This window comes from Myotis nattereri, assembly GCF_964212035.1.
Source record: "Myotis nattereri genome assembly, chromosome: 15".
Classification (NCBI taxonomy): domain Eukaryota; kingdom Metazoa; phylum Chordata; class Mammalia; order Chiroptera; family Vespertilionidae; genus Myotis; species Myotis nattereri.
Window position 1 is genome coordinate 30,884,892 of NC_138090.1, and position 23,548 is coordinate 30,908,439.

The 23,548-nt window shown below is 49.3% G+C and overlaps 1 protein-coding gene across 2 annotated transcripts; it reads right to left on the reverse strand.

Annotated features, from left to right (window-relative positions):
* Nucleotides 1–1,206: 1,206 nt before the first annotated feature.
* Nucleotides 1,207–23,254, reverse strand: SLC7A9 (solute carrier family 7 member 9). Of its 2 annotated transcripts, XM_081107472.1 has the most exons (14): nt 23,219–23,254; nt 22,501–22,610; nt 19,236–19,383; nt 18,709–18,951; nt 18,237–18,362; nt 17,914–18,013; nt 17,192–17,236; nt 16,590–16,713; nt 15,685–15,788; nt 7,944–8,040; nt 5,557–5,706; nt 3,987–4,161; nt 1,692–1,802; nt 1,208–1,464 (listed from the first exon to the last, which is right to left on the reverse strand). In XM_081107472.1, the coding sequence occupies exons 2-13, from the start codon at nt 22,582–22,584 to the stop codon at nt 1,738–1,740; spliced, it is 1,461 nt and encodes a 486-aa protein (XP_080963598.1). In that variant the 5' UTR covers nt 22,585–22,610; nt 23,219–23,254; the 3' UTR covers nt 1,208–1,464; nt 1,692–1,737. The 2 variants fall into 2 exon arrangements, with proteins under 2 accessions (XP_080963597.1, XP_080963598.1); XM_081107471.1 differs by having other exon boundaries at nt 1,207–1,802.
* Nucleotides 23,255–23,548: the final 294 nt, after the last annotated feature.

The window sequence follows — 23,548 nt, forward strand, 5'->3', positions numbered from 1 at the left end:
CAAGGTCTTTGTTCTTTTTCACACCAGAAAGCACAGATGCTCAGGTGCGCGGGTCTCCCAGGTAGAAGCACTGTGTGGAAGAGGTAAACTGTCGCCAGACTGTCCCGTGGGCAGGTTTGGGTCACACTGGCTCAGTTTCCTCATCTGTAAAACAAGGCCTGTTTACCACGCTGCCCCTCCTCAGGAGGTGCCCAGAGCACTGCTGCTGCTCAGGGCCTCTGCTGTGGGAGGCGGCTCTGAGCAGGAGGTCAGACCACCGCCCTGGCAGGAGGACACGGTGCGCAGCCTGGACTGCGGCTGGAGCACATCCCTGCTGCTGCCCTGGCTCCCACAGCTAAATCAGGCGGGCTTTTCGGGAAATAGGAAGCTCGGTCTTTGCTGGCAAAGGTTTTGACTGCGGAGCTCTCCTAAGTCCTCATGAGGTGTCAGTGTCTGTAGGCATGGCCTTCGCTCCGGCTGCAGGAGGCCTTGGGGTTGGCGGCCAGCCCAGCCTCCTGAGCTGCACTGGCTTTCCCTGGGCTTGTCAGCCACCTACAGTTTATGCTCAGTGTACTCAGTCTCTTAAAAAACATAGCAAATAGCAAGTCCTAGAGCTGCACAAATGTGTTTCCCATGTACGAATGCGGGGGGCCCTGCTGTCAAGACGGAAGGCTCACTCACTGTGGTTCACAAACAGCTAAGTGAAAGTACAGGGAGGCCCTGGCCGGGTGGCTCTGTTGGTTGGAGTGTCGTCCTATACACCAAAAGGTTGTGGGTTCAATTCCCGGTCAGGGCACATACTGAGCAGATTTGATCCCCATTCGGGGCACTTGCAGGAGGCAGCTAATTGATGGTTCTCTCTCACATCCATGTTTCTCTCTCTGCTTTCCTCTCTGAAATCAATGAGAAAAGGAAACAAAACATGTCCTCTGGTGAGGATTAAAAAAACAATTACAGGGGAAGAGGGCTCTACCTGAAACTAACCCTCATTTCTTTTTTCGGACATTTATATTTACTGTTTGGAGGTCTAAATAACGTTTTGCAGGACAGGACACTGACTTGTGAAATGTAGACAGCTACTAATTGTTTTTTGTTCTATTAATATGTACTGATTTCATGTTTGGGGAAGATTTCTGAAATCTAAGGTAAAAGTACTTTTGTCTTTATGTTTCTAAATTGCTCCCATATTTAGTTGTGTGATCTCTTTTGAAGTATATCAATAAAATTAGTGTTTTCACAGAAATGTTTATTTTTTACACTTTTTAGACAGCATTTTCCCTGAGTGCCAAATGCAAAATAGAACTTTATTCACCACGCTTTCTTGTTTGACCAAAACGCCAGTGACGGCTGTTGGGGAGCTGGGATGCTGACCGCTGGTTGCAGCGCCCTCGGTTCCCGGTGGTCAGCTCTGCAGTGGGGCCGCGACATCCGCCTGGGACAGGCCTGCCGTGCACATCCCAGGTTAAATATGGGGGTGGCACTAGTCTTGGGAGGAGAATGGGTAAACATTTGTACTTCTGTATTTTAAAAATCTGTTTCACACAAAGCAAAAGTTTCACCAATTTTTTGTATACCTTTTGATCACTAAGTTTAAACAATTCTCTTTATTTAAGTAGGTGTGAATATCTAAAAATGCCAGTATTATAGACATTGCAGTACATTTTTTTCTTAAGAAAAACATCAGGAAGAAATAACTGCAGATAATTGCTTACAAAAATAAGTCCATCACCGCTTGGCCCTGCTGCGGGCGACAGTCTGTTACTCTGGAGCTTCCTCCGCTGGGACAACTTCCATCAGCATCTGAAGGTGCATGGTGACGGGCTCTGGGGTGAGAGTCAGAAAGTGCCGTTAGGAAGCTAACGAAACGAGTTTGCCAGGCTTAGTGGTGAGCAGCACTGCTGTTACTCCGCGGCGAGTCCTGTTAGGCCCGCGCTCCGGGGCCTCACCCACGGTGCTGGGAGGCAGGCAGAACCATCCTGGCAGCTCAGTGGTTCTTAGGGCACAAGTTATTCCCCCTAAAGCATTAGAGACCTGCTAAATATTTTATTGCCACCAAACAATTTGTAGGAAAAATATGAAATGACTCAATTATATGCATATGTTTACCACTGACCAATGGTTGAATATGAGTCTGAAATCACTGAAGACTTCATCTTGTTTAAAACACAGATTGTTCACTCTTTTCACCGGCTTAATTCCAACGTCTTACTGGTTTTTGTAGGGAGCAGCTTGGCTAAATATTCTGAAGCTGAGAAGATATTTTTGGAGGGAGGGAGAAGAGGGTATGGGGGATAGGTGGTGATGGAAGGAGACTAGATTGACTTGGGGTGGTGACATAGTACAATATACAGATGATGTGTTATAGAATTGTACACCTGAAACCTATATAATTTTATTAATGTCACCCCAATAGAGTCAATAAAAATACAGTATGTGGGGGGAGACATTTTGTACCGTTAGGTTTTAAGTCAACCTGGCTAGATTCTCTGTCAGCACAATCAAATCTGAGTTTATTTTCAAAGGTATGAGGAAAAATAGCTGCTTTTAAACAGTAATAAATTATCTTTCCTTCCTATAGTACTGTGTCTGCAATCCCTCCCTCAGCTTAGGGTTAGGTTCAAGAGGAGGGATGGGGTGAGCTGTTTCAGGAAAGGAAACAAGTCCTTGGTGGAAGTATAGAGCTAGATTTTGTTTTTGGTTTCACTTTGTTAACATGAAACAGATCCCCTCCTGTTTATGACACGGCTGTCAGGTAAGAGGTGGTACCTGGTTCCTCAAGGGAGGACATGGAGGCTGAGAGGACCTGGGACCTGCCCGAGCTCTAGGCATCCTCGTCCCTGAGAGTCAGACTAAACCTCACCCGGGAGTTTGCTCTTTCCTACCTTTACCTGCGTGTCGACCTAAGTTCATGTAGGTAAGTAACCACATGGGCGTGTCTGACGAGAGGGTTGTACTTCCCTGTTCAGACACGCTAAGGAGAAAGGCAGAGGCAGATTTTTAATCACATTCACTCAATAGTGTTAAGTGGCTGTTGAATAGCTCCAGCCCGAGTCCTGCCTTTAGGAACTCCGGTACAGGGGGAGGGAGTCCAGGAAACACCCATCATGCTCGGGGCCTGGAAGCTTTTATAGCTGGAGTTCCTTGCAGTGGGATGTGCCAAACAGGATGAGACCTGGTGAACATCATACACATGGATGTACTGCCGAGTCATCATGATGAACTTTGGCACTACTTTCTTTTTCAAAATGAAAGTAGTTATATAGTTAAAGTTTTAAACAAGTGCCTTATAATAGACTAGAGGCCCAGTGCATGAAATTTGTGCACCGGTCGGGTCCCTAGGCCTGGCTGGCGATCATGGCCGATCTGTGGGACCACCAGAAGGGTGATTGGGAGACCACCGCTCGCACCCACCTTGGCTGGGCTGGGGGCAGCTCCTGCTGCCTTGTCTTCCCGCCCCTGATGGTCAGTGCACGTCATAGTGACTGGTCGTTCCACCTGTCGTTCTTCCGTTCGGTTGATTTGCATATTAGGCTTTTATTGTATAGGATAAAGACCCAGGATTGCTGAGGGGCCTTGGCATTGACGGCTAGGGGCCTTGGCATTGACGGCTAGGGGCCTTGGCATTGACGGCTCGGGCCCTTGTCTCAGTCTGTCACCTCCTGGGTGTCTCTGGGATGCTACTGAGCCTCCCACATGCTGCCTGTGGTTCTCTGCAGTTGGGTGCCCAACAGTGGGGAAGGGCAGCACCACTGAACTGTGTGCTTAAAATGGTTAAGATGGTAAGGTTTATCTGTATTTCACAATTTTAAAAAATGGTGCCTTCCCTTCTACTTGTTACAGTAATTGATGGAAACAAAGGAGGATGCCACAGGTGGACCCAGAGCTGTCACACTGAGGTTAAGGGGTCGTGTCCTCACAAAGTGGTGGTGAAATTTGCCAGCTGCCTGAGGAGGCCCAGGGCCGGTGTGCTGCCCTAATAGAAGAACTGCCCCTCTGTTGACACTTACTTGAGATTTTCTGAGCCCATCCAAACTTGTAGTGGACAAAAAGGAAGTAAAATACAGTGCCGCTCAGTATAAATAACATGCAGTAGAGGTACTCCCATTCGGGTTTGCTGATGATTGGGGCCAAAACCAAAAACACGGATATGAGAGTCACCAAGATGGGGATGAAAATTGGCACCTGTGGGCAAAACAGCACGTGTCATGATTTGGCCATGCACATTCCTTTTCTTCTGGAAAAAAATTTTTTTAAAAATATATTTTGATATTTTACAGAGAGGAAGGGAGAGAGATAGATAGTTAGAAACATTGATCAGCTGCCTCCTGCAACCTCCTACTGGGGATGTGCCCACAACCAAGGTACATGCCCTTGACTGGAATCGAACCAGGGACCTTTCAGTCCGCAGGTCGATGCTCTATCCACTGAGCCAAACCAGTTAGGGAAAATTTTTTATTCAAAACCAAGACATTGATACAGAAAGAAGAATTAATGAAATCTATGTCCCCCTCCCTCCCCAGTTTCAATAATATTTAAGTAATTTTCCCAACTTTATTCTTTTTTTTTTTGTTTGTTTCACTGGAATATAAAGAAAATGGCAGACTTCCTATCATTTTAACTATAACATTTTCAGTAATCATCTTTAACTGGTAAGGATTTTTTTTTAATTGATTTCAGAGAGGAAGGGAGAAATAGAAACATCAATGATGAGAGAGAATCATTGATTGGCTGCCTCCTGCAAGCACCCTACTGGGGACCAAGCCCGCAACCCAGGCATATGCCCTTGTCCAGAACCAAACCCGGGACCCTTCAGTCTGCAGGCTGACACTCTTATCCACTGAGCCAAACAGGCTAGGGCAGAGATTTTGTTTTTAACACGTTTATTCCCTTCCTTTTTATTTTATTTTTTTATCTTGTCATGCGTCCTTAGGGATTTATCCTGTACAATGTGTTAATGTGTTAATGCCAGCTTTGCCTGGGAACTTGCTCCTCTTATCCCTCATATTTCCTGTGAACTGGTGGTGGGACCTGGAGGCAGGAACACCTGAGAGGTGGAGCTGGCACTTCCTTTTTATCACATCAGGAGACCCCCCAATGTCTGATGGTCCCACTTCTGAACCTCTTGACGTCAGTCAGTGGGTTCAGGGGCAGGAGAGGAGCCCAAGTCACCAGATCTGGATTCCTGGGGCCATGCAGGGAGGCGGGAGGGAGCCCAAACAGATTGCAGATGTGACATTTGTGGTTGCGGACACAGGATTGGGTCTGGGGCCAGAATTCTGAAGTCGCCATCAGTCTATGAACTCAGGCTTGAGAGAGACTGGAACTGTCAGAACGGACGACTTGCCCAGGTTAGGCCACAGGTATTCTCGATAACTTAGTAAACTAGTAACTAGATGGCTAATTGGATCATAAACTAGATGAAACGAAGAGCAAACCGCACTTTAAAATGTGTTCTTCCAGAGAAGAGTAGGGTCAGGTTGGAAATGTCATGCCCCTGGAATTTAAAGTAGTTACCTCTCTCTCTCATTCATTTCAAGAAATCGAAGGTACCCGTGACATTTGGGACATTAAACCTACCTTGATAGGTCTTTCCAGGTCTTTCCTCGTGAACCTCATCACGATCAGCCCCAAAACCGTCAAGCCATAAAACATCCAGGCAGCAAAACTGAAGTAGTTGACTAATGAGTTTATGTCACCAGGGATGATATAAATGGTGGCTATGATACCCTAGTGGAAAGAAGGACACATTCTTAGGTCATTAGCACATAAAACACCATCTTTATCCCTCCACTGAGGGATGAAAAAGCAGCTTTCCCTGTGGATAAACATGAAGGAGAACTGCCTCCCATTATCCCATTATCCCGGGGGTTAAATCAGACTGGCTATGATGGGTGTACTCTTTGCGGCCTGACGGAAAGGACTTGGAAAATTTGTGACTCTTTGAAGCTGTGATTTTAAGTAGGGAGGAACACAAAATATAAATGTGTGTATACTGCACCAGCTTCCTAATTATGAATTTTCCTTCCAGAGAGTTTTCATCATGGGAAAGGGCCCTGGGCTATGAGACTCAGGCTGTCTGGGTCTGGTTGTGACATGCACTGTCCGCACCCTGTGATCCCAAGGGCCTTGTGATTCTGGGTCTGTTTCCTCGTCTTCAAAGGGAATAGATTTACAGAGAATAGTGGTTCTCCTCTGGGGGTGGGCGGAGGAGTCTGGCCCTGAGGCTGAGTGGATGGCCTCGGGGTACCCAAAGCAGTTGCACACAACCAAGGACTATCCCCCACTGAGAAGATCTCAAAGGGCCATTCACTGCACAAGGATCCCATGACTTCTAAATTACTGGACCGTAATGAGAAGCTGTTGCCAGTAGCTAACTTGTAAATGCCTTATTCTCTATCCCCCTAAGTGATGGTTTGTTACCAGGTGTCTAGGGCAAACAAATGTACATGTAAGATATATAGAGGATACAAGTTCGGAATGTTCAAACAGCATCTCTCACGGATAAATTCAGAACAAGGAGCCAGAGTTTAAATGAACTGTCTGAATTGTCTTGGGCTTTTATTTTTATTACTAGGGGCCCGGTGCACGAAATTCGTGCACTGGGTGTGTGTGTGGGGGGAGGGGAGAGTGTCCCTCAGCCCAGCCTGCCCCCTCTCACATACTGGGAGTCCTCAGGCGTTGACCCCCATCACCCTCCGATCGCCTGATCGGCCCCTTGCCCAGGCCTGACGCCTCCGCCAGAGGTGTCAGGCTTGGACAGGGGACCCCCATCTCCCCCCGATCACTGGCTCTGGCCCCCGCCCAGGCCTGAGGCCTCTGGCCCAGGAATCATGCCTGGGCAGGGGACCCCCATCTCCCTCTGATCGCTTGCTCCACCCCCCCACCCAAGCCTGACGCCTTTGACCCAGGCTTCAGGCCTGGGCAAGGGGACCATCATATCCCCCCAATCCCCGGCTCCGCCCCCCACCCAGGCCTGATGCTTTGGCCAGAGGAGTTGACCCTCATCACCCTCCAATCACCAATCACCGGATCGGCCCCTTGACCAGGCCTGAGGCCTCTGGCAGAGGTGTCAGGCCTGGGCAGGGGACCCACAACTCCCCGCGGTTGCAGGCCCCGCCCCTGCCCAGGCCTAACGCCTCTGGCCTAGGCGTCCGGCCCAGGCAGTGGGGACCTGCAGTGGCAGCGGGGGGCACCGCGATCGTGGGCTTCGCTTTAGGCCCAGGCAAGGGACCCCTAGCTCCTGGGACTGCCAGCTTCAACCATGCCCAGCTCCCATCGCTGGCTCCACCCCTACTTCCTGCTATCACTGGCCAGGGCGGCAAAGGCGCCTGATTCTCCGATCATGGCTGGGGGGCAGGGCAAAGGCGGCCCCAGGGCCGCCTTTGCCCTGCCCCCCGGCTCTTAGCTCCTCCCTGGGTTTCTGATCACTGTCAGTGGCAGGGGGCTTCTTCCTGCTTTCCCTTTCGCCTCCCTGCATTGTGCCTACATATGCAAATTAGCCGCCATCTTGTTGGCAGTTAACTGCCCATCTTAGTTGGCAGTTAACTGCCAATCTTAGTTGGCAGTTAATTTGCATATAGCCCTGATTAGCCAATGAAAATGGTATCGCCGTACGCCAATTACCGTTTTTCTCTTTTATTACTGTAGATTTACTGATTGATTTTTGAGAGAGGGAAGAAGAGAAAGTGAGAGAACCATCGATTTGTTGTTCCACTTATTTATGCATTCATTGGTGGACTCTAGTATGTGCCCTGACTGGATATCGAACCCACAACCTTGGCATATCAGGACAATGCTCTAACCAACTGAGCTACCTGGCCAGGGCATTGAGCTTCTTTCATACATTTGTTTGAGGTTGAGGCTTAAGAGAACCTGTGTCATTTGAGAACCACTGCACTTAGCAACCAAATTGAGGGACCCTCTGCCTTTAAGTGGGATGTTTTCAGGGTGGAATTCATACTTACATAAAAGATGATGGCAGGGGCTGGAGTCAGGCGCCTGACGCTGATGTAAGAGAGCACTTTCAGCATGTGGCCTTCCCGGCCCGCAACATAAACGAGTCTGGAAAATGCAGAAGTCAGCTGATTGGAGTGCAGGCTGCTGCACCATCACTGAGCTAGCGTGTCCTCAGCTTTCCCACCGAGGCCACAGAGAAGGACTGAGCTGTGACCCTGATGTACTCAGGCAGGCTCTGGCCTCCGGACGTGGGTGAATTTCGCAGAAGTGAGTGAGAGAATTGCATCCTGGTGCAGTGGAGTCACCTAAGCTAGGGTACGGGTGGGGTGGCTTGGGGAGGCCCTTTCAAAGAGGAGATACCTGCGCTGAGTCCTGCAAGTTGTGCAAGAAATAACTGTGAAGTGCCCTAGCCAGTTTGGCTCAGTGGATAGAGCGTCGGCCTGCAGACCAAAGGGTCCTGGGTTCAATTCTGGTCAAGGGCAGGTAACTTGGTTGCAGGCTCCTCCCTGGCCCAGGCCCTGGTTGGGGCTCATGCAGAAGGCAACCAATCGATGTGTTTCTCTCATATCGATGTTTCTCTCTGTCTTTCCCTCTCTCCCTCCCACTCTCCCTAAAAATCAATGGAAAAGTATCCTCGGGTGAGGATTAACAACAACAACAAAAACACAAATGAAAAAAAGGAAAGAAAGAAAGAAATGTGAAGTGTAGTCCAGACCCAGGTGACCCCAGTGCTTGGAGCACCTGACACAGCAAGCACAGAAGGCCTTGTGCTCCCTGAAACCAGAAGTTCCCTATTTTTAAAAAATCAGGTAAACCAAGGATAAGTCAGCTGATGCAAGCAAGGGGTCTCGTTCCACCCAAGAACTCCTGATGGTTCAGAATCTGAAACTAAGTGTAAAATGTCAGAGAAAAAAGGAAGAAGAGCTGAACAAAAAGAAATAGTTACTGTAATTAAGTTTCAATCAACAACAGCCCTGGGGGGTGTGGCTCAGCTGGTTGGTCATGGTCTGGTGCACTGAGAGGTTGCCAGTTCGATTCCTGTCAGGGCACATGCCCCAGCTGTGGGCTCGGTCCCCAGTAGGAGGCAGCCGAGCCATGTCTCACTCCCACAGTAATGAGTCTCTCCCGCTCCCTTCCACTCTCTATAAAAATTTTAAAAACATTTTAACAACAGATACAGTGAAAAATTAAGGTGAAGCTATATCTAAGTATGAAGCACAGAGAAATGAAAAGCGTGGACAGGAAGTTGAGAGAAGAAACAGGAGAAAGCTGAATTCAAAGAGGAGCAGAGAGGTTTCACAGAATCGACAAACTGAGCCTTCAAATTGAGCCCAGTTCTAGAAAAGTAAAAGCATACCCAGATAAAAACATTATAGTGGGAAGAAAAGTGAAAAAAATTTAAGCTGCTGAATTTAAAAGATTAATTACAAAATTAGGACAATCAGCACAACAGCAGCATCTCATGAGAAATCATTTTTCAGTGATGAGGGAAGTGGGCTTCAGATTAAAGTTCTCTATAGCTAAGCTATCGTTCAAGACTATTGACAAAATAAATGCACTTTTAGATAAACAACAGCTAGGAGACTTACTATTTTTCAATACTCATTGGGAACTATTAAAAAGTCTACAACAAACAAAATCGCTGAACTCAGAAGTTACTGGTTGAAGAAGCAATGCTAAGGAAACTGCAATAAAGCATGTTGTATGTACGTAAGTATTGGATTTTTCATTTTTGTTATGATGAACTCCTTTGGAGGGATGGGTTTATAAAAAGGTGTAGCTGATACACTAGCTGATATGCCAGGCAGAGCCTTCGCAAGAGGGAAGAGGATTGAGATACTGAGATTCTATTAGGTGTTCATGCGGAATTTTAAGGGTAATTGCTGAAAGAATCTATAGTAATAAAAGCTTAATATGCTAATTAGACTGGACGTCCTTCCGGACAAAGGGGGGCTGCGAGGGAAGCCCAGGTTCCGGTGCCAGAGGGAGCCGGTGCTGGCAGCTGGGGGAAGGAAGGCCTACTCTAGTAAAATATAACTTGCAAGTCAGCAGAAGAAAAAAAGAATTAAGATAATTTGACGGGTAATAAATAAAGATAAGAATTTCTTTTTAAAAAAATATATTTTTATTTCAGAGAGGAAGGGAGAGGGAGAGAGAGAGAGAAGCATCAATAATGAGAGAGAATCACTGATTGGCTGCCTCCTGCACGGCCCCTACTGAGGGTCGAGCCTGCAACCCAGGCCTGTGCACTTGGCAGAAATCGAACCCAGGGCCCTTCAGTCCACAGGCCAATGCTCTATTCACTGAGCCAAACCAGCTAGGGCAGGATAAGATTTTCTTTAAAAAAAGAAAATGCAGAGGAGTATGTTAGAAGTTAATCCTGCTGCATCAGTCATTACATTGAAAGTGATCAGGTTCACTTTGCCGACTAGAGACCCTGAGGTAGGATTTGTTGAAACAGCCCTATGACACGGACGTTGATGATGAAAGGGATGGGACATGTTAGCAGAAACAGCAGCCTAAAGACGGCTCATTGAATGATATCAATATCAGACAAAAGAGCATTTAAGGCAAAAAGAAGGAGAATTCAGCCCTAACTGGTTTGGCTCAGTGGACAGAGCATCAGCCTGCGGACCCAAGCGTCCCAGGTTCGATTCTGGTCAAGGGCATGTACCTTGGTTGCGGGCACATTCCCGGTAGGGGATGTGCAGGAGGCAGCTGATCAACGTTTCTAACTCTCTATCACTCTCCCTTCCTCTCTGTAAAAAATTAATAAAATATACTTTTAAAAAAAGGAGCATTCATACTGAAAAAGGGGACAAACTACCAAGGAGATATATATAATTTTTAAAAATGTAAAAATCAAATCCACTATGAAAGCAGGAGATTTCAGTAAGCCACAAGGGAACTCTTAAAATTTATGAAGAAGTGGTAGCATAAAGATCACATATTCTAACTACAACACAATAAAATTAGAAGTCAGAAATACAAAGGCCAAAAGGGACCATCTATTTAAAACTCCATATTTGACCTTTAAAAAGATATAAACATGGTATTAATTCCCAGAACAAGTCAGTGAAAGTGGGAGGAAAGGAGTTGCTAGGTGGAGGCGGGAGACTCAGACTCAAGATGGTGCTGTAAATTCTTTAAATTCCATTGGTTCTACACCCAGCCAGTGTGGCTCAGTGGTTGTCAGCCCATGCACCAAGAAGCCAATGGTTCGATTCCTGGTCAGAGCACATGTGTGGGTTGGGGGCTTGATCCCTGCCAGGGGGCATGCAGGAAGCAGCTGATCAATGTTTCTCTCTCATTGATGTTCCTCTCTCTCTTCCCTTCTCCCTTCTCTCTCTAAAATCAATAAAAACATATTACTAGTAAATTCCATTAGTTCCCTAAAAATCAATATGTGAATTTCATGCATTCAAAATGCAAGCAGGACTTTTGGGACTGGACAAAATTATTGTAAGTGCATCTGGAATGCTAAACAGGCAAAGAGAAGTCTGACATGGGAGCACTAGTCCTGCCCGATTTAGCATCACTGGGGCTGTGGAATGTATGGATGATAATAGCACAGGAAAAGACCTACCAGTGAAACAAAGTGAATCAAGTACATTGGGGATGATCCTGGTGGCATTTCAGACCAGTAGGGAAAGGTGGACTATTCAATAAACACTGGGACAATAGGTAAAGGTTTGAGGGTGGGATGGAAAGTGAGATTTATACCTCACATCCAAATACGTTCCAGATTGATCAATAAAATGCTAGAAGAAAATATAGGTGGGTGTTCTTGAAAGGAGAGGAAGGTTTGTCTATGTGAGATAGAAAACTGAGAAACCAGTAAGCAAAGATCTTAGATTTGACCCCATAAAAATTATATCCAACACAATCCAGGATATGTAAGTCCCTGTCCCACCCCCAATCTGCACAGGTACAGAACTGTACAAAGTTCACTCAAAATGGATCATATGCCTAAATGTATTCGTTTAGATCAGCGGTTCTCAACCTGTGGGTCGAGACCCCTTTGGGGGTCGAACAACCCTTTCACAGGGGTCGCCTAAGACCATCGGAAAACACATATATAATTACATATTGTTTTTGTGATTAATCACTATGCTTTATGTTCAATTTGTAACAATGAAAATACATCCTGCATATCAGATATTTACATTATATTTCATAACAGAAGCAAAATTACAGTTATGAAGTAGCAACGAAAATAATTTTATGGTTGGGGGTCACCACAACATGAGAAACTGTATTAAAGGGTTGCGGCATTAGGAAGGTTGAGAACCACTGGTTTAGATGAAATGTCTGGAAAATCAAAGTTATAGACACAGAGGCAGATCACTGGTTACCTAGAGCTGGAGGTGGGAGTGGGGATTACCTGCAGCTAGGCATGAGGGAAGTTTTTGGGATGATAGAAATGTTCTAGAATTGGCTTGTGATGTTGTTTGCGTAGCTTTATAAACTTACTAAAATCATTGAATTGTGAAATTACAAAGTAAATTTTATGCTATTTAAACCTCAATAGAGCTATTAAAATTGTGTTTCTATGTACTAGCAATAAGCAAACAGAAACTGAATTGTTTTACAGTAAAAACAATACAATGGACGCTGGCTAGTGTGGCTCAGTTGGTTGATCGTGGTCCCTTGCACCAAAGGGCTGCCAATTGGATTCCTGGTCAGGACACATGCCTGTTTGCAGGTTCAGTCCCCTGTCGGGGTGCGTTTGGGAGGCATCTGATTGATGTTTCTCTCTCCCTCCTTCTCCCTCCCTTGCCCTTCATCTCTGTCTAAAATAAATAAAAACATATGAAAACATATAATGGCATAAAAAATATGAAATATTTTGAGTTAAGTCTGAAAAAATATGTGCAAAAACTGTATACTGAAAACTACTAAAGACATTTTTAAAATAGACTTTTATTTATTTCAGAGAGAAAGGGAGAGGGAGAGATAGAAACACCAGTGGTGAGAGAGAATCATTGATTGGCTGCCTCCTACATGCCCCCCATTAGGGATCAAGCCTGCAACTCAGGCATGTGCTCTGACTGGAAATCTAACCATGACCTCCTGGTTCATAGGTCTACACTCAACCACTGAGCCATACTGTCCAGGCAAAAAACATTTTTGGAAGAAATTAAGGGTGACCCAAATAAACAGAGACACAGTCCATGCTCATAGATCAGAAGAATCAATACTTTTAAGATGACCATCCTCTCCAAAAGGATCTATATGTTCAAAGATTCAAAGTAGTCCTAATCAAAATCCCAGAAGGTTTTTTTTAAATAAAGAATTGAATAAGCTGACTCTAAAATTCACATAGAAATGCAAAGAATCTAAAATAGCCAAAACACCTTTGAAGATGTAAAGTTGCAGGATCAGACTGCCTGTACTTTGATACAGCTTTAGAAAATGATGTTGTGGTATGTATTTCATCTATTTAAGTAAGTGTTTAACCTTTGGCAATTTCACATTCAGAAAGATATCCACTCAGAATGCTAGACAACTGGGCAAAGGCATGTTCAAGAATGCCCCCTGCAACATATAGATGGCCAGTGGACATATGAAAAGATGCTCAACGTCACTAGTCATCAGAAAAATGCAAACCACAATGAGATATCACCTCACACCTGTCAGAATAGCTGTCATCATAAAAATCAACAAGTGTTGGCAGGGATGTGGAGACAAGGGCACCCTTGTCCCTGTTGGTGGGAATACAAATTGGTGCAGCCGGAATGGAAAACAGCATGGAGGTTCCTCATAAAATTAAAAATAGAACTACAGTATGACCCAGCAATCCCACTTCTGGGTATTTGTTTGAAGAAGTCCAAACACTAATTCGAAAAGATACACACATCCCTACATTCATTTCAGCATTATTTACAATAGCCAAGATATGGAAGCAACCGAAGTGTGCGTTGACAGATGAACGGATAAAGACGTGTTACATACATGAAGTGGAATATGACTTGGCCATAAAAAAGTGTGAAGGCCCTGGTCGGGTTGGCTCAGTGGATAGAACGTCGGCCTGCGGACTGAAGGGTCCCCGGTTCGATTCCGATCAGGGGCATGTGCCTTGGTTGCAGGCACATCCCCAGTGGGGGGTGTGCAGGAGGCGGCTGGTCGATGTTTCTCTCTCATTGATGTTTCTAACTCTCTATCCCTCTCCCATCCTCTCTGTAAAAAATCAATAAAATATATTTTTTAAAGAAAGAATGAAATCTTACCATCCTAGAAGGTATTATGCTGAGTAGAACAAGTCTGACAGAGAAAGACAAGTACCATGTGACTTCATTTATATGTGGATTCTAAAGAGCAGAATAAGTAAAACAAAAATAGACTGATAGGTAAAGAGAACAAAGTGATGGGTGCCAGATGGGAGGGGGCTGGGAGCTGGATGAAAAAGGTGAAGGGATTAAGAAGTACACATTGGTAGTTACAAAACAGTCCCGGATGTAAAGTACAGCATAGGAAATATAGTCAGTAATTTTGTAATAGCCCTAACCGGTTTGGCTCAGTGGATAGAGCGTCGGCCTGTGGACTCAAGGGTCCCAGGTTCGATTCTGGTCAAGAGCATGTACCTCGGTTGCGGGCACATACCCAGTGGGGAGTGTGCAGGAGCCAGCTGGTCAATGTTTCTCTCTCATCGATGTTTCTGACTCTCTCTATCCCTCTCCCTTCCTCTCTGTAAAAAAAAAATCAATAAAATATATTTTTTTTAAAATAATTTTGTAATAGCTATGTGTGGTACCAGGTGGGTACTAGACTTATTGGGAATCGCTTTATAAGTTATATAAACGTCTAACCACTATGTATATCTGAGACTAATATAACATTGTATGCCAATTATAATTGAACTTTTTTTAAATTAGGAAAAAAATAATCCCCCGCAGCAGTGCTTATGAGAACAACCCCCACCTAGGCCACGAGTGGAGCCCTGCTAAGGGATGCTAATCATAAAGTAGAATACAGCACAGCTGATAACTGTCTCTAGACCAGGAGGGTCAAGAAGGTTGCCAGGCTGTTCCTGCAAATAATAATCACTGTTTGCTTTCGTGCTACAAAGATGGAGTTGAAATCTAAAATATTCACTGTCTAGCCAAAGCCAGTTTGGCTCAGTGGATAGAGCGTCGGCTTGTGGACTGAAAGGTCCCAGATTCGATTCCGGTCAAGGGCATGTACCTGGGTTGCGGGCACATCCCCAGTGGGAGATGTGCAGGAGGCAGCTGATCGATGTTTCTCTCTCATCGATGTTTCTAACTTTCTATCCCTCTCCCTTCCTCTCTGTAAAAAATCAATAAAATATATTTTTTAAAAAATAAAATAAAATAAAATATTCACTGTCTGGTCCTTTACGGAAAAGTTTGCCAATCCCTGTTCTAGATTGTGTGTATATTAACAGAGACAATGATCAAGAAATATCATTGGGTGAATAAAAGGACAAAGTAGAAAGTACTGCATGTGAACCAAGGCCTCTCTCGCCTGTGTCACCAGACTGCCTGGTGCTGGAGTCGGCAGCGTTGTTACCCCCAAAGGGGAACCTAGGGCCTCCCTTCGGTGGGGCCAGCCACGTCCAGGGCCAGCGTGCAGGCCTGTCCATGCTTTTTGCTCCCTTCCCTGGACGTCAGGTTTCCTGCTTGGGGGGGTTAGCCTGCAGAGCCCGAAGGAAGTAGCCCTGAGGCTGGCGATCTCCTGTGCAGTCGGCTCTGGTGCCCTTGTCCCGGGGGTGAGTGTGGGCTCACCTACCTGCCCGCGGTGAAGCAGGTCCCGTTAGCAGCACCGATGGTTGAAAATGCCACAAAGAGTGGAACCACCCACGAGGCTGGATAGAGAACACGGTCACCGAACGTCTAGTGAGAGAAGTGAGATTGAGACCTGAGGGTCTTGCATGGCCCCCGAGAACCATGGGTCCCAAGAAAGCTGCTGTGTTGTCCCAGAGGCCCGGCCCCCACGCCCAGGAGAGCAGCCTCTGACCCCTCCCGGGGAGGAAAGGCCGGAACCACTGCGGAGGCAACCAACGGGCCTCTTCTCCTCCCAGAGCATCTCAGCGCCTCGGATGGCGACAGAAATCTCTCCTCCACCTCGCCGTCAGGATTCTGTCACCCCCGTCTCGTTTGGTCACTGTGGCCTCTCAGTTCCTTGGCCCCCACATTCAGAGTGACTTGTTCTCCCTCGAACTCCGAACTCCGCCAGGTGAACTCATCATAACCAAGACTGCTTCCCCCTCTCCCACCCTCGTCACCTCATTGTCTGTTCCCAGTTGGTTTCCTGTCCTACCCCAACTCCAAGAGGCCTCCAGCACATGGACCGCCTGCCTTTGCCACTGTCCCTCACACCCACTTTGTCCTCCCCTCCTTACCTGGTCCAAAGTCCGCATTGCGTTATTATAACTCCCTCCCGCAGGGACTCCCTTGCATTTTTCTCTCCCTCCTGCTTGTCTGTCATAACGCCAGCCTGCCCCCAGGCCACTGGTGTGCTGGGAAAGGGGACCTGCCAGCCCCGCTTTGGCCTCAGGGGGGTGTTTGGGGCTGCCCTAACCTGTTCACTCTCCCGTCTCCTGGCCAATCATTTCCCTGCCCTGGGAGGTCTTTGGCTTGAGCATTTCCCCTTCCCACAGAACGCAGCACCCTCCCACGGAGACCGGAACTCACCACGGCCACCGCCTGCGACTGCAGGAGCTCGGTCGCTGTCATCACGGTGAAGTAGGACACGTTCATGAGGATGTAGCACCCGGTCACCAGCGGGATCCCGATGATGATAGCCAGGGGCAGGTTTCTGTGAGGGGCAGGGCCCCGGGGACCCAGAGTCAGACCAGAGCATCCCTTGAGAGACTCACAAGCCTGTGGGTCTTGTCCAGTCTTTCCTCCCTCTGCTCCCTGTGGTGGGCTGGGACACGGCGGCCCCTCCGCAGGCCCACCCAGCAGGGCACTCGTGAAACAGCACAGCCCCAGAGGCCCATGTGACATCTTCAAATGAGAAAGACTCTCCCTCTGACTCCCAGGCAGTCAAATGGAATTGTTTATAAGCAAAATAAGCCGGAGCTAAAGTTGGAGTTCTCCCTTCCTATCAGCAGTCATCCCACTACCCCAAACCAAGCCACACCAAACTCTATGAGTGGAAACGAGCGCATAGGAAACGGTTCCGTGCCTGGCAGGGGCCTGGGGTAATGGGAGCAAGCGGTTCCCCCTTTGCGTGGGAGAAGAGAAAAGTGCTTGCCTGCCCCCTGTCTCCTGTCCTGACTAGGTTTTCTCACCTGAAAGGGTTCCTGAGTTCCTCTGTGATGTAATTGAGTTGATTCCTAGAAAGAGAAAAGTAACATGAGCATCACACTTCGCTGAGGTTGTGAAAACCAAACAGTAAGTGTTGGCTGGTTCCAGACGCTCCACCGCAGGAAGGAACCCCGGGGAATCTGTGGTAACTTCCTTCAGAGGAAGCCCTGGCGACGCCCGCTGCAGAGATCTGCGCACCCATCGGTGGGAAGTCTTTGCCCTCCGTGGGAATCACGTGACTTTTCAAGAATTATTGGCGGTATCCCCAAGGTGCTTTGGAAAAATGGAAAATTCTTTGAGAAGAGAATGAGGGCTGCAGATGCTGTGCATGAGGGAAAGGCCACGCCATGGACGGCCACGCTTCTTCCTTGAAGGAAATCCTCGCCTTGCTGAAATCCTCGCCTTGTCGCGTCCTGGGCGCCCTGACGGTCTGCGGATGGGCTGAGCTGTATGTTTCCGCGGAAGCTTCTGGCCCCGGGGCCCCTCCACTGCCTGCTCACAGGCCACTCCAGGGGCTGGGGCCGCAAGAGGGACTGGGAAAGGGGCAGGTGTCTCTGGGGCCCGAGGAGAACCGAAGGGTGAGGGGCGGGGTGCTTAACAAAATGGAGATGTGACGGTGAGTTTTAGGGTCCCACCAAACCCCAGAAGCCATTGCTTTCCAAGCCTGAAGAACCCACACCCAGACGCGCTGCCTTTCGTGCCTTACCATCCGTCGTACGCCCAGAGGCCATTATAAAATGCCAGACTGATGGCTCCCACGGACAGCTTTGTGCCCTCAAAAGAATTTTCAAAGTTCTTTGTATTTCCTGTAATTAAGCCAGACAGTAAATAGTGGGTATCAGCCGACCAGAGTGGAACTTTGCATCATCTCCATGTGCAAGATTTATGACCTGAGGTTATTAAACTCTGAGAAGCTGGGAAACGGGCGATCCTGTTGAGCTTTTGCCTTAGAGATCTGCTCAGCAGAAGACCTCGGGGTGAAAAGGAGGCCTGTGCTCGTGGCGCCCCATCCCTCCCGCTGAAGGTCACCTTGAGCCAGGAGGACAAGTCCGCTGATGATGATGATGGCCACGATCACCAGCTTGGCCGCTGTGAACACGTTCTGGACGTAGCTGCCCAGCCGCACGCTCAGAGCATTCACCGTAGTGATGACCACTGGGAGGGGGCAACATTCTGTGTCGGGGGCTCAACGTCTCCTCTGTTCTAAAGGCCCCGGAAGGAGGCTTCTTTCTAACCTCCCAGCCTCCCCTTTGGAATCTGAGGGCGATGGAGCAGCAGCCCGGCTCCCCAAGCGCTGCCCTGCGCACAGCCAGTGGCACCCTCTAACAGCTCTCACATGGGAAGAGCAGGGAGGGCAAAGCATGACAGGCTTTTTGCCCCGCTTCTCACCTCCCTCCAGGCCCCCTTCTGGACATGTAGGACCTGAGACCAGAGTGTCCCCACCTCGTCTGTGCCAGGTCTTCTCTGACCCCTGCCCAAGGTTTCAGACTTGGGTACTCACAGATGGCAGCGGCAGCCAGGCACTTAACCACCGCTACAGGAGGCTGGCAGCCCGCGTAGAAGGGCGCAGAAGCGTACTCAGCAAAGCTGAGGCAGATGATGGCAAAGGAGGACGGCTTTATGATGAACAAGCTGGTCCAGGAAAAGAGGTAGGCAGGGATGGGGCCGAAGGCCTCCATCAGGTAAGGGTATTCGCCCCCTGACTTGGTGATCATCGTGCCAAGCTCTGCAAAGCACAGAGCACCTGGAACACAGAGCGGAGGGGACCCAGGCCCCTGGTGAGGCGTGGCCCAGTGGAGAGCCCTCCTCCCCTCTGGGGGCCATGCTCACAGGGCCCAACATAGTCCCCTCTCATCCGACTAAGCTGAGTTCTGGCCATTGGATGTTTCGGCGCAGCCTGATTTACACCTACTGCGCGCCAGCATTGAAAGTGACCGGCGGCAGCAAGGCCGGGGAACAGGATCGTGCTCAGATAGCCCAGCCCCACATTCACCAGGAGACTCAGCCAGGGAGCGGCATCTTTGTTACCCAGTGTTGCAAGAATCCCACACGCCGCCCATATGATGAGACAGGGCCCCACGGCTTCCGTGTTGCTGAGCACAGACTTGGGGGAAATGAAGATCCCGGAGCCGATGATGGTGCCCACGATAATGCAGATGCCGCTGAGCAGGCCCACCTTGGGTGTGGAGGAAGGAGAGAGTTAGTCCTACACCAGATCCAGCTCAGGTGGCCAGCACAGCCCCTCCCTGCCTCCCTTGGGTGCGGCCAGCACAGCCCCAAGGAAGCCCTCTCCCAGGAGCTTTCACCGGTGCTGCTGCAGGAGTCACACCAGGGTGCTCGCTGCTCCTGGGGCTTTGCTCACACTAAGTCCATTAATCCCCACAACAGCCTCATGAGTCAGGAATATTGTATCATACCCATTCTACAGAAGAGAAAATGGAGGCACAGAAAGGCAGACCTGGTACAAGTCCCATACACCGCCCTTGCTGCCCTGATGCTCAAGGCTGATTTAGCAAACGATCCCCAACGAGAAAGGCTCTAGGTACTGAGAAGTACAAATTGGCAGTTAGTTACAAAATAATCATGGGGATGTAAAGTACGGCATAGGGATCTATATATATAAAAGCCTAAGCGACCAAATGACCAGTCGACCAGTCAACCGGTTGACACTGGTCGCTATGCCACGCACTGACTACCAGGGGCAGACACTCAATGCAGGAGCTGCCCCCTGGTGGTCAGTGCACTCCCACAGCGGGAGTGCTGCTCAGCTGACCGACTGGTCTTGGCGGCCCACCAGCCCAGCGGCAGCCACTCGCTCCCTCAGTAGTCCTGCAGGTCCAATCTCTAGAGAGCTGACCTGCACCACTGGCCCAATCCCGACAGCACCTCCAGCCTCCTGTAAATTGGCCTTGGGCACCGGGCCGCTTCCCCTCCCCAGACACTCCACAAGGAAGAAATAGAAAAGCAGCTGCCAGGTGGCTCCCGACAACCGGTGCGAGCATCAGCCGGATGGATCCGGACCAGCAAGGGCGTCCCACTGGCCATCTGGTGGGCTGATCGCATCGCGCCACCCCCGCCTCCCCCACCTCAGGACAGGTGCCAAATGCAGGACTCATGGCTGGTGAGTACCACTGTGGCGGCTCGAGCCCGAGGCAGGCACAGCGGGGCCGGGATGAGCGGGAGCAGCAGACAGGAGCAGCAGGCAGCATTGGACTGCGGGTTTCGGCCCAATGCCCACAGGCCAACCCCAAGGGACCCCACCTGTGCACGAATTTGTGCACCAGGCCTCTAGTATAGTCAATAATATTGTAATAACTATGTACAGTGCCAGGTGGGTACCAGACTTATTGTGGGGACCACTTTGTAAATTACATAAATATCTAACCACTATGCTGAACGTCAGAAACTGATATAAAATAATATTGAATGTCAACTATAATTAGCAATTTTTTATTTTAAAGGAAGGCTCTAGCCCTAGCTGATTTAGCTCAGTGGATAGAGTGTCGGCCTGCGGACTGGAGGGTCCTAGGTTTGATTTGGATCAAGGGCACATGCCCAGGTTGTGGGCTCAACCCCCAGTAAGGGGCGTGCAGGAGGCAGCTGATCAATAATTCTCTCACATCACTGATGTTTCTATCTCTCTCTCCCTCACCCTTCCTCTCTGAAATCAATAAAAATATATTTTAAAAATATAAAAAAGGAAGGCTCTAGGGACATGCCTGTTCCCTGGGCAGAGCAGAACGAAGCTTTTTCCCTCGGAGCTAATAGGGAAATCAGAGCTTGGGGGCCCGGCCAGGGCGTCACAGGGCCGGGTGGGAGGTGAGCAATGGAGGCCTCCAGGGGCAGAAACACTGGGGGCTGTGAAATTTCTAGGCCATTTGATAAGGTATGTGCTTCCTACCAAGACCCAGCTCAGATACGGTGCACACCGATGGGTTCCATCCCTGTGAGGTTCCAGAACAGGCAGAACGAATCCGCAAATCCACGGGGCTAGAGCTGCGGGCGGGGGGTCTGAAAGGGCAAGGGGGAGCTCCGTGGGGGTGATCATTTGTCAGAACCCAGCAAACTGAACGCTGAGGATCTATGCATTTCACTGTGTGTTAATCAAACATGAATCAAGTAAGAAAAACGCTATTTTAAGGAGGACAGTGTCCGATTCAGGCCCCTACTTTGAGCGTCTGCCCTCAGAAGCCACCGGCCTGACTTCTGGAGCCCGAGGTGACCATGCTGTGTTTGTCTGGGCAGAGGGAGGGCTTCCAGCTAGAGCCCAGAGAACAAAGCTCCCAGCAGGGGACACACACCACTGCAGGAGGGTCCCAGGGAGCAGGGCCAGCTTCTGCTGTGGCCTCAGTCTCAGCTTCCCTCCTGTAATGCGGGGCTGGCTCACCCACGGCGGGGGCCTCCAGAGTCCCCCTGCTGAGGCCGGCAGTCACCCCAGTGCCTGAGCCAGGCCTGGCTGGGCGAGCTCAGTTGTGCTCTTTTTATGAAGGAAGGCTGTTGCCGCCTATCAGCAGACTCCTGGGACCCAAGGTCCCCGGCCAAGCCCCAGTCAGTCCAAGCCACCCCTTGTCAATCCCCTCTGTCCCCTGTGCTTCCAGGAGTGGGCGCCTCCGCCCAGAGCTCAGCCCACTCGTCCTGCTGTCCTGCTCTGGAAGCCATGGGGATCTTGCTCCGGGCCCCCATTCCTCATCCTAGGAGCCTGCAGCCTGTTCCTCCCCTTGCACCCCCTGTAGCTCCATCCACCTGGGACTAGCGCTGCTCCCTGCTCAGTGTAGAGCGCCTGGCTCCTTTTTGCCTCTACTCCCATCTCCCCCAGCCCCACCCCACAATGCCAGCCCGATCTTACACAAGCTCTGGGCCCCCCAAGGCTGCAGATACCTCCAAGTCCAGCCCTTACTGTATTCCAGTTCAGAGGGCTCACCTATGGCACACCATGTCAGGCTCACCACCCAGCCAGACTCACTAAGCAGGAGTGGGAGTTTCTTAGCACTGGATCTAGGAGGACAGAGATTTGGTGAAGACGCTACAGGGCGGACTCAAACATCATGAGGGCCTCTCTGACCGTCCCTGAAGAGGCCACGGGGCTGAGCAAACACCAGCTCCTCCAGGCTTGCCCAGTGCACACGTATTAACAAGAATATGCTGAGCTCACTGGCGAGAAGGAAGGAAGTTAAGTGCAACATTCTGTTCCTCCAGAGATGTACTGTACAAACCAGAGGTCAGGGGCACTTCCCCGCCTGCTCCCCAGAACCACGCCCCGCCGGCTTGAGAAGGCCTGCTCAGCACGCCTTACCTCCTTTTGGAGACTCGTGGTCTTGGGTTCATTACTCTGGATGGACTTCTGATCCTCTCTCCTTTTTCTCGGGCTCGTCTCCATCTTTTCCTCCTGCCAGCTCGAAGAGGCTGCAAGGAGGGCGTGTGCCTGATTCAGCAAATGCCCAGCAGATGGGCGCCCGCGGGAGCTCGGCGACTGGGGTGTGGGGATTGACTCCAAAAGCAGATTGAGCTGCTGTCTCAGGAAAGTGCGGGTGTGGACCCCTTCGGGATAGTGCTCAGGCCCCCGAGGAACAGGTTTCCACGCGTGTGCGCAGCCCTCGGCACAGGCTCCGCTGTTTTCTAACTCCCTGCCAGGCGCCTGCACCTCTGGGCTCCTGATCCTCAGCAACGACACGCTTGGAAAGTCATTCTAGCTCCATGGTCCAACTCCGTTTTTCCCAACGTAAAAAGGAGCATTGTGTTTACTAGTAGATATGGGGTCTACTCAGTAGAACCACATTCAAGGAAGGAACGTTTTTCTCAGAATTACTTCCCACATGAAGGCCCCTCGCACATAATAGATCCACCACGCAGGTGTCTTTCACTGGAGGACGTGAGGAACGAAAGACATGCTGAGGAAATGGGCTCGAGGCTTCCCTCGTGGCTGGCCCTGTCCTGTCCCCTTTCTGTAAATACAGTCCCTCCCAGGCCGTGTGAGGACAGCGGCGAGCCCGCCCACCACCCGTCGGCCTTACCTTCTCGACTCTGCTGAGCCCGTGTGATGCGTGCCTGTGTCTACACAGTCGTGCCCCAGGAATGGCCATGTCTTGTGGCCAGAGGTGGAGGAAGCCAGAAGGTACAGAGGTCGACAAGGGTAATAATTAAACACTTTTTTTTTTTTTTTTAAGAAATGAAGTTTGGGTACACCACACCAAAAGGGGAGAGCCAGGCAAGCCAGTTTCTCTCCAGACATGTTTTTGTTTTGTTCATTTGTGTCTAGATCAACTTTTTCCCCTTAACTAGATTCCCCCAAATCAGCTACATCCTGTAAGAAGAAATCTCTGTAAAGACTGGAACCAGAAGAA

Excerpts from the sequence above, each read along its gene's own strand:
- SLC7A9 (XM_081107471.1), bottom strand. The coding sequence starts at position 22,584 with ATGGAGACGAGCCCGAGAAAAAGGAGAGAGGATCAGAAGTCCATCCAG. Across the intron at positions 8,041-15,684 it reads ACCTGCTTCACCGCGGGCAG|ACTCGTTTATGTTGCGGGCC; the intron begins GTAGGTGAGCCC and ends TGCATTTTCCAG. Across the intron at positions 5,707-7,943 it reads CCCCTGCCATCATCTTTTAT|GGTATCATAGCCACCATTTA; the intron begins GTAAGTATGAAT and ends TCTTTCCACTAG.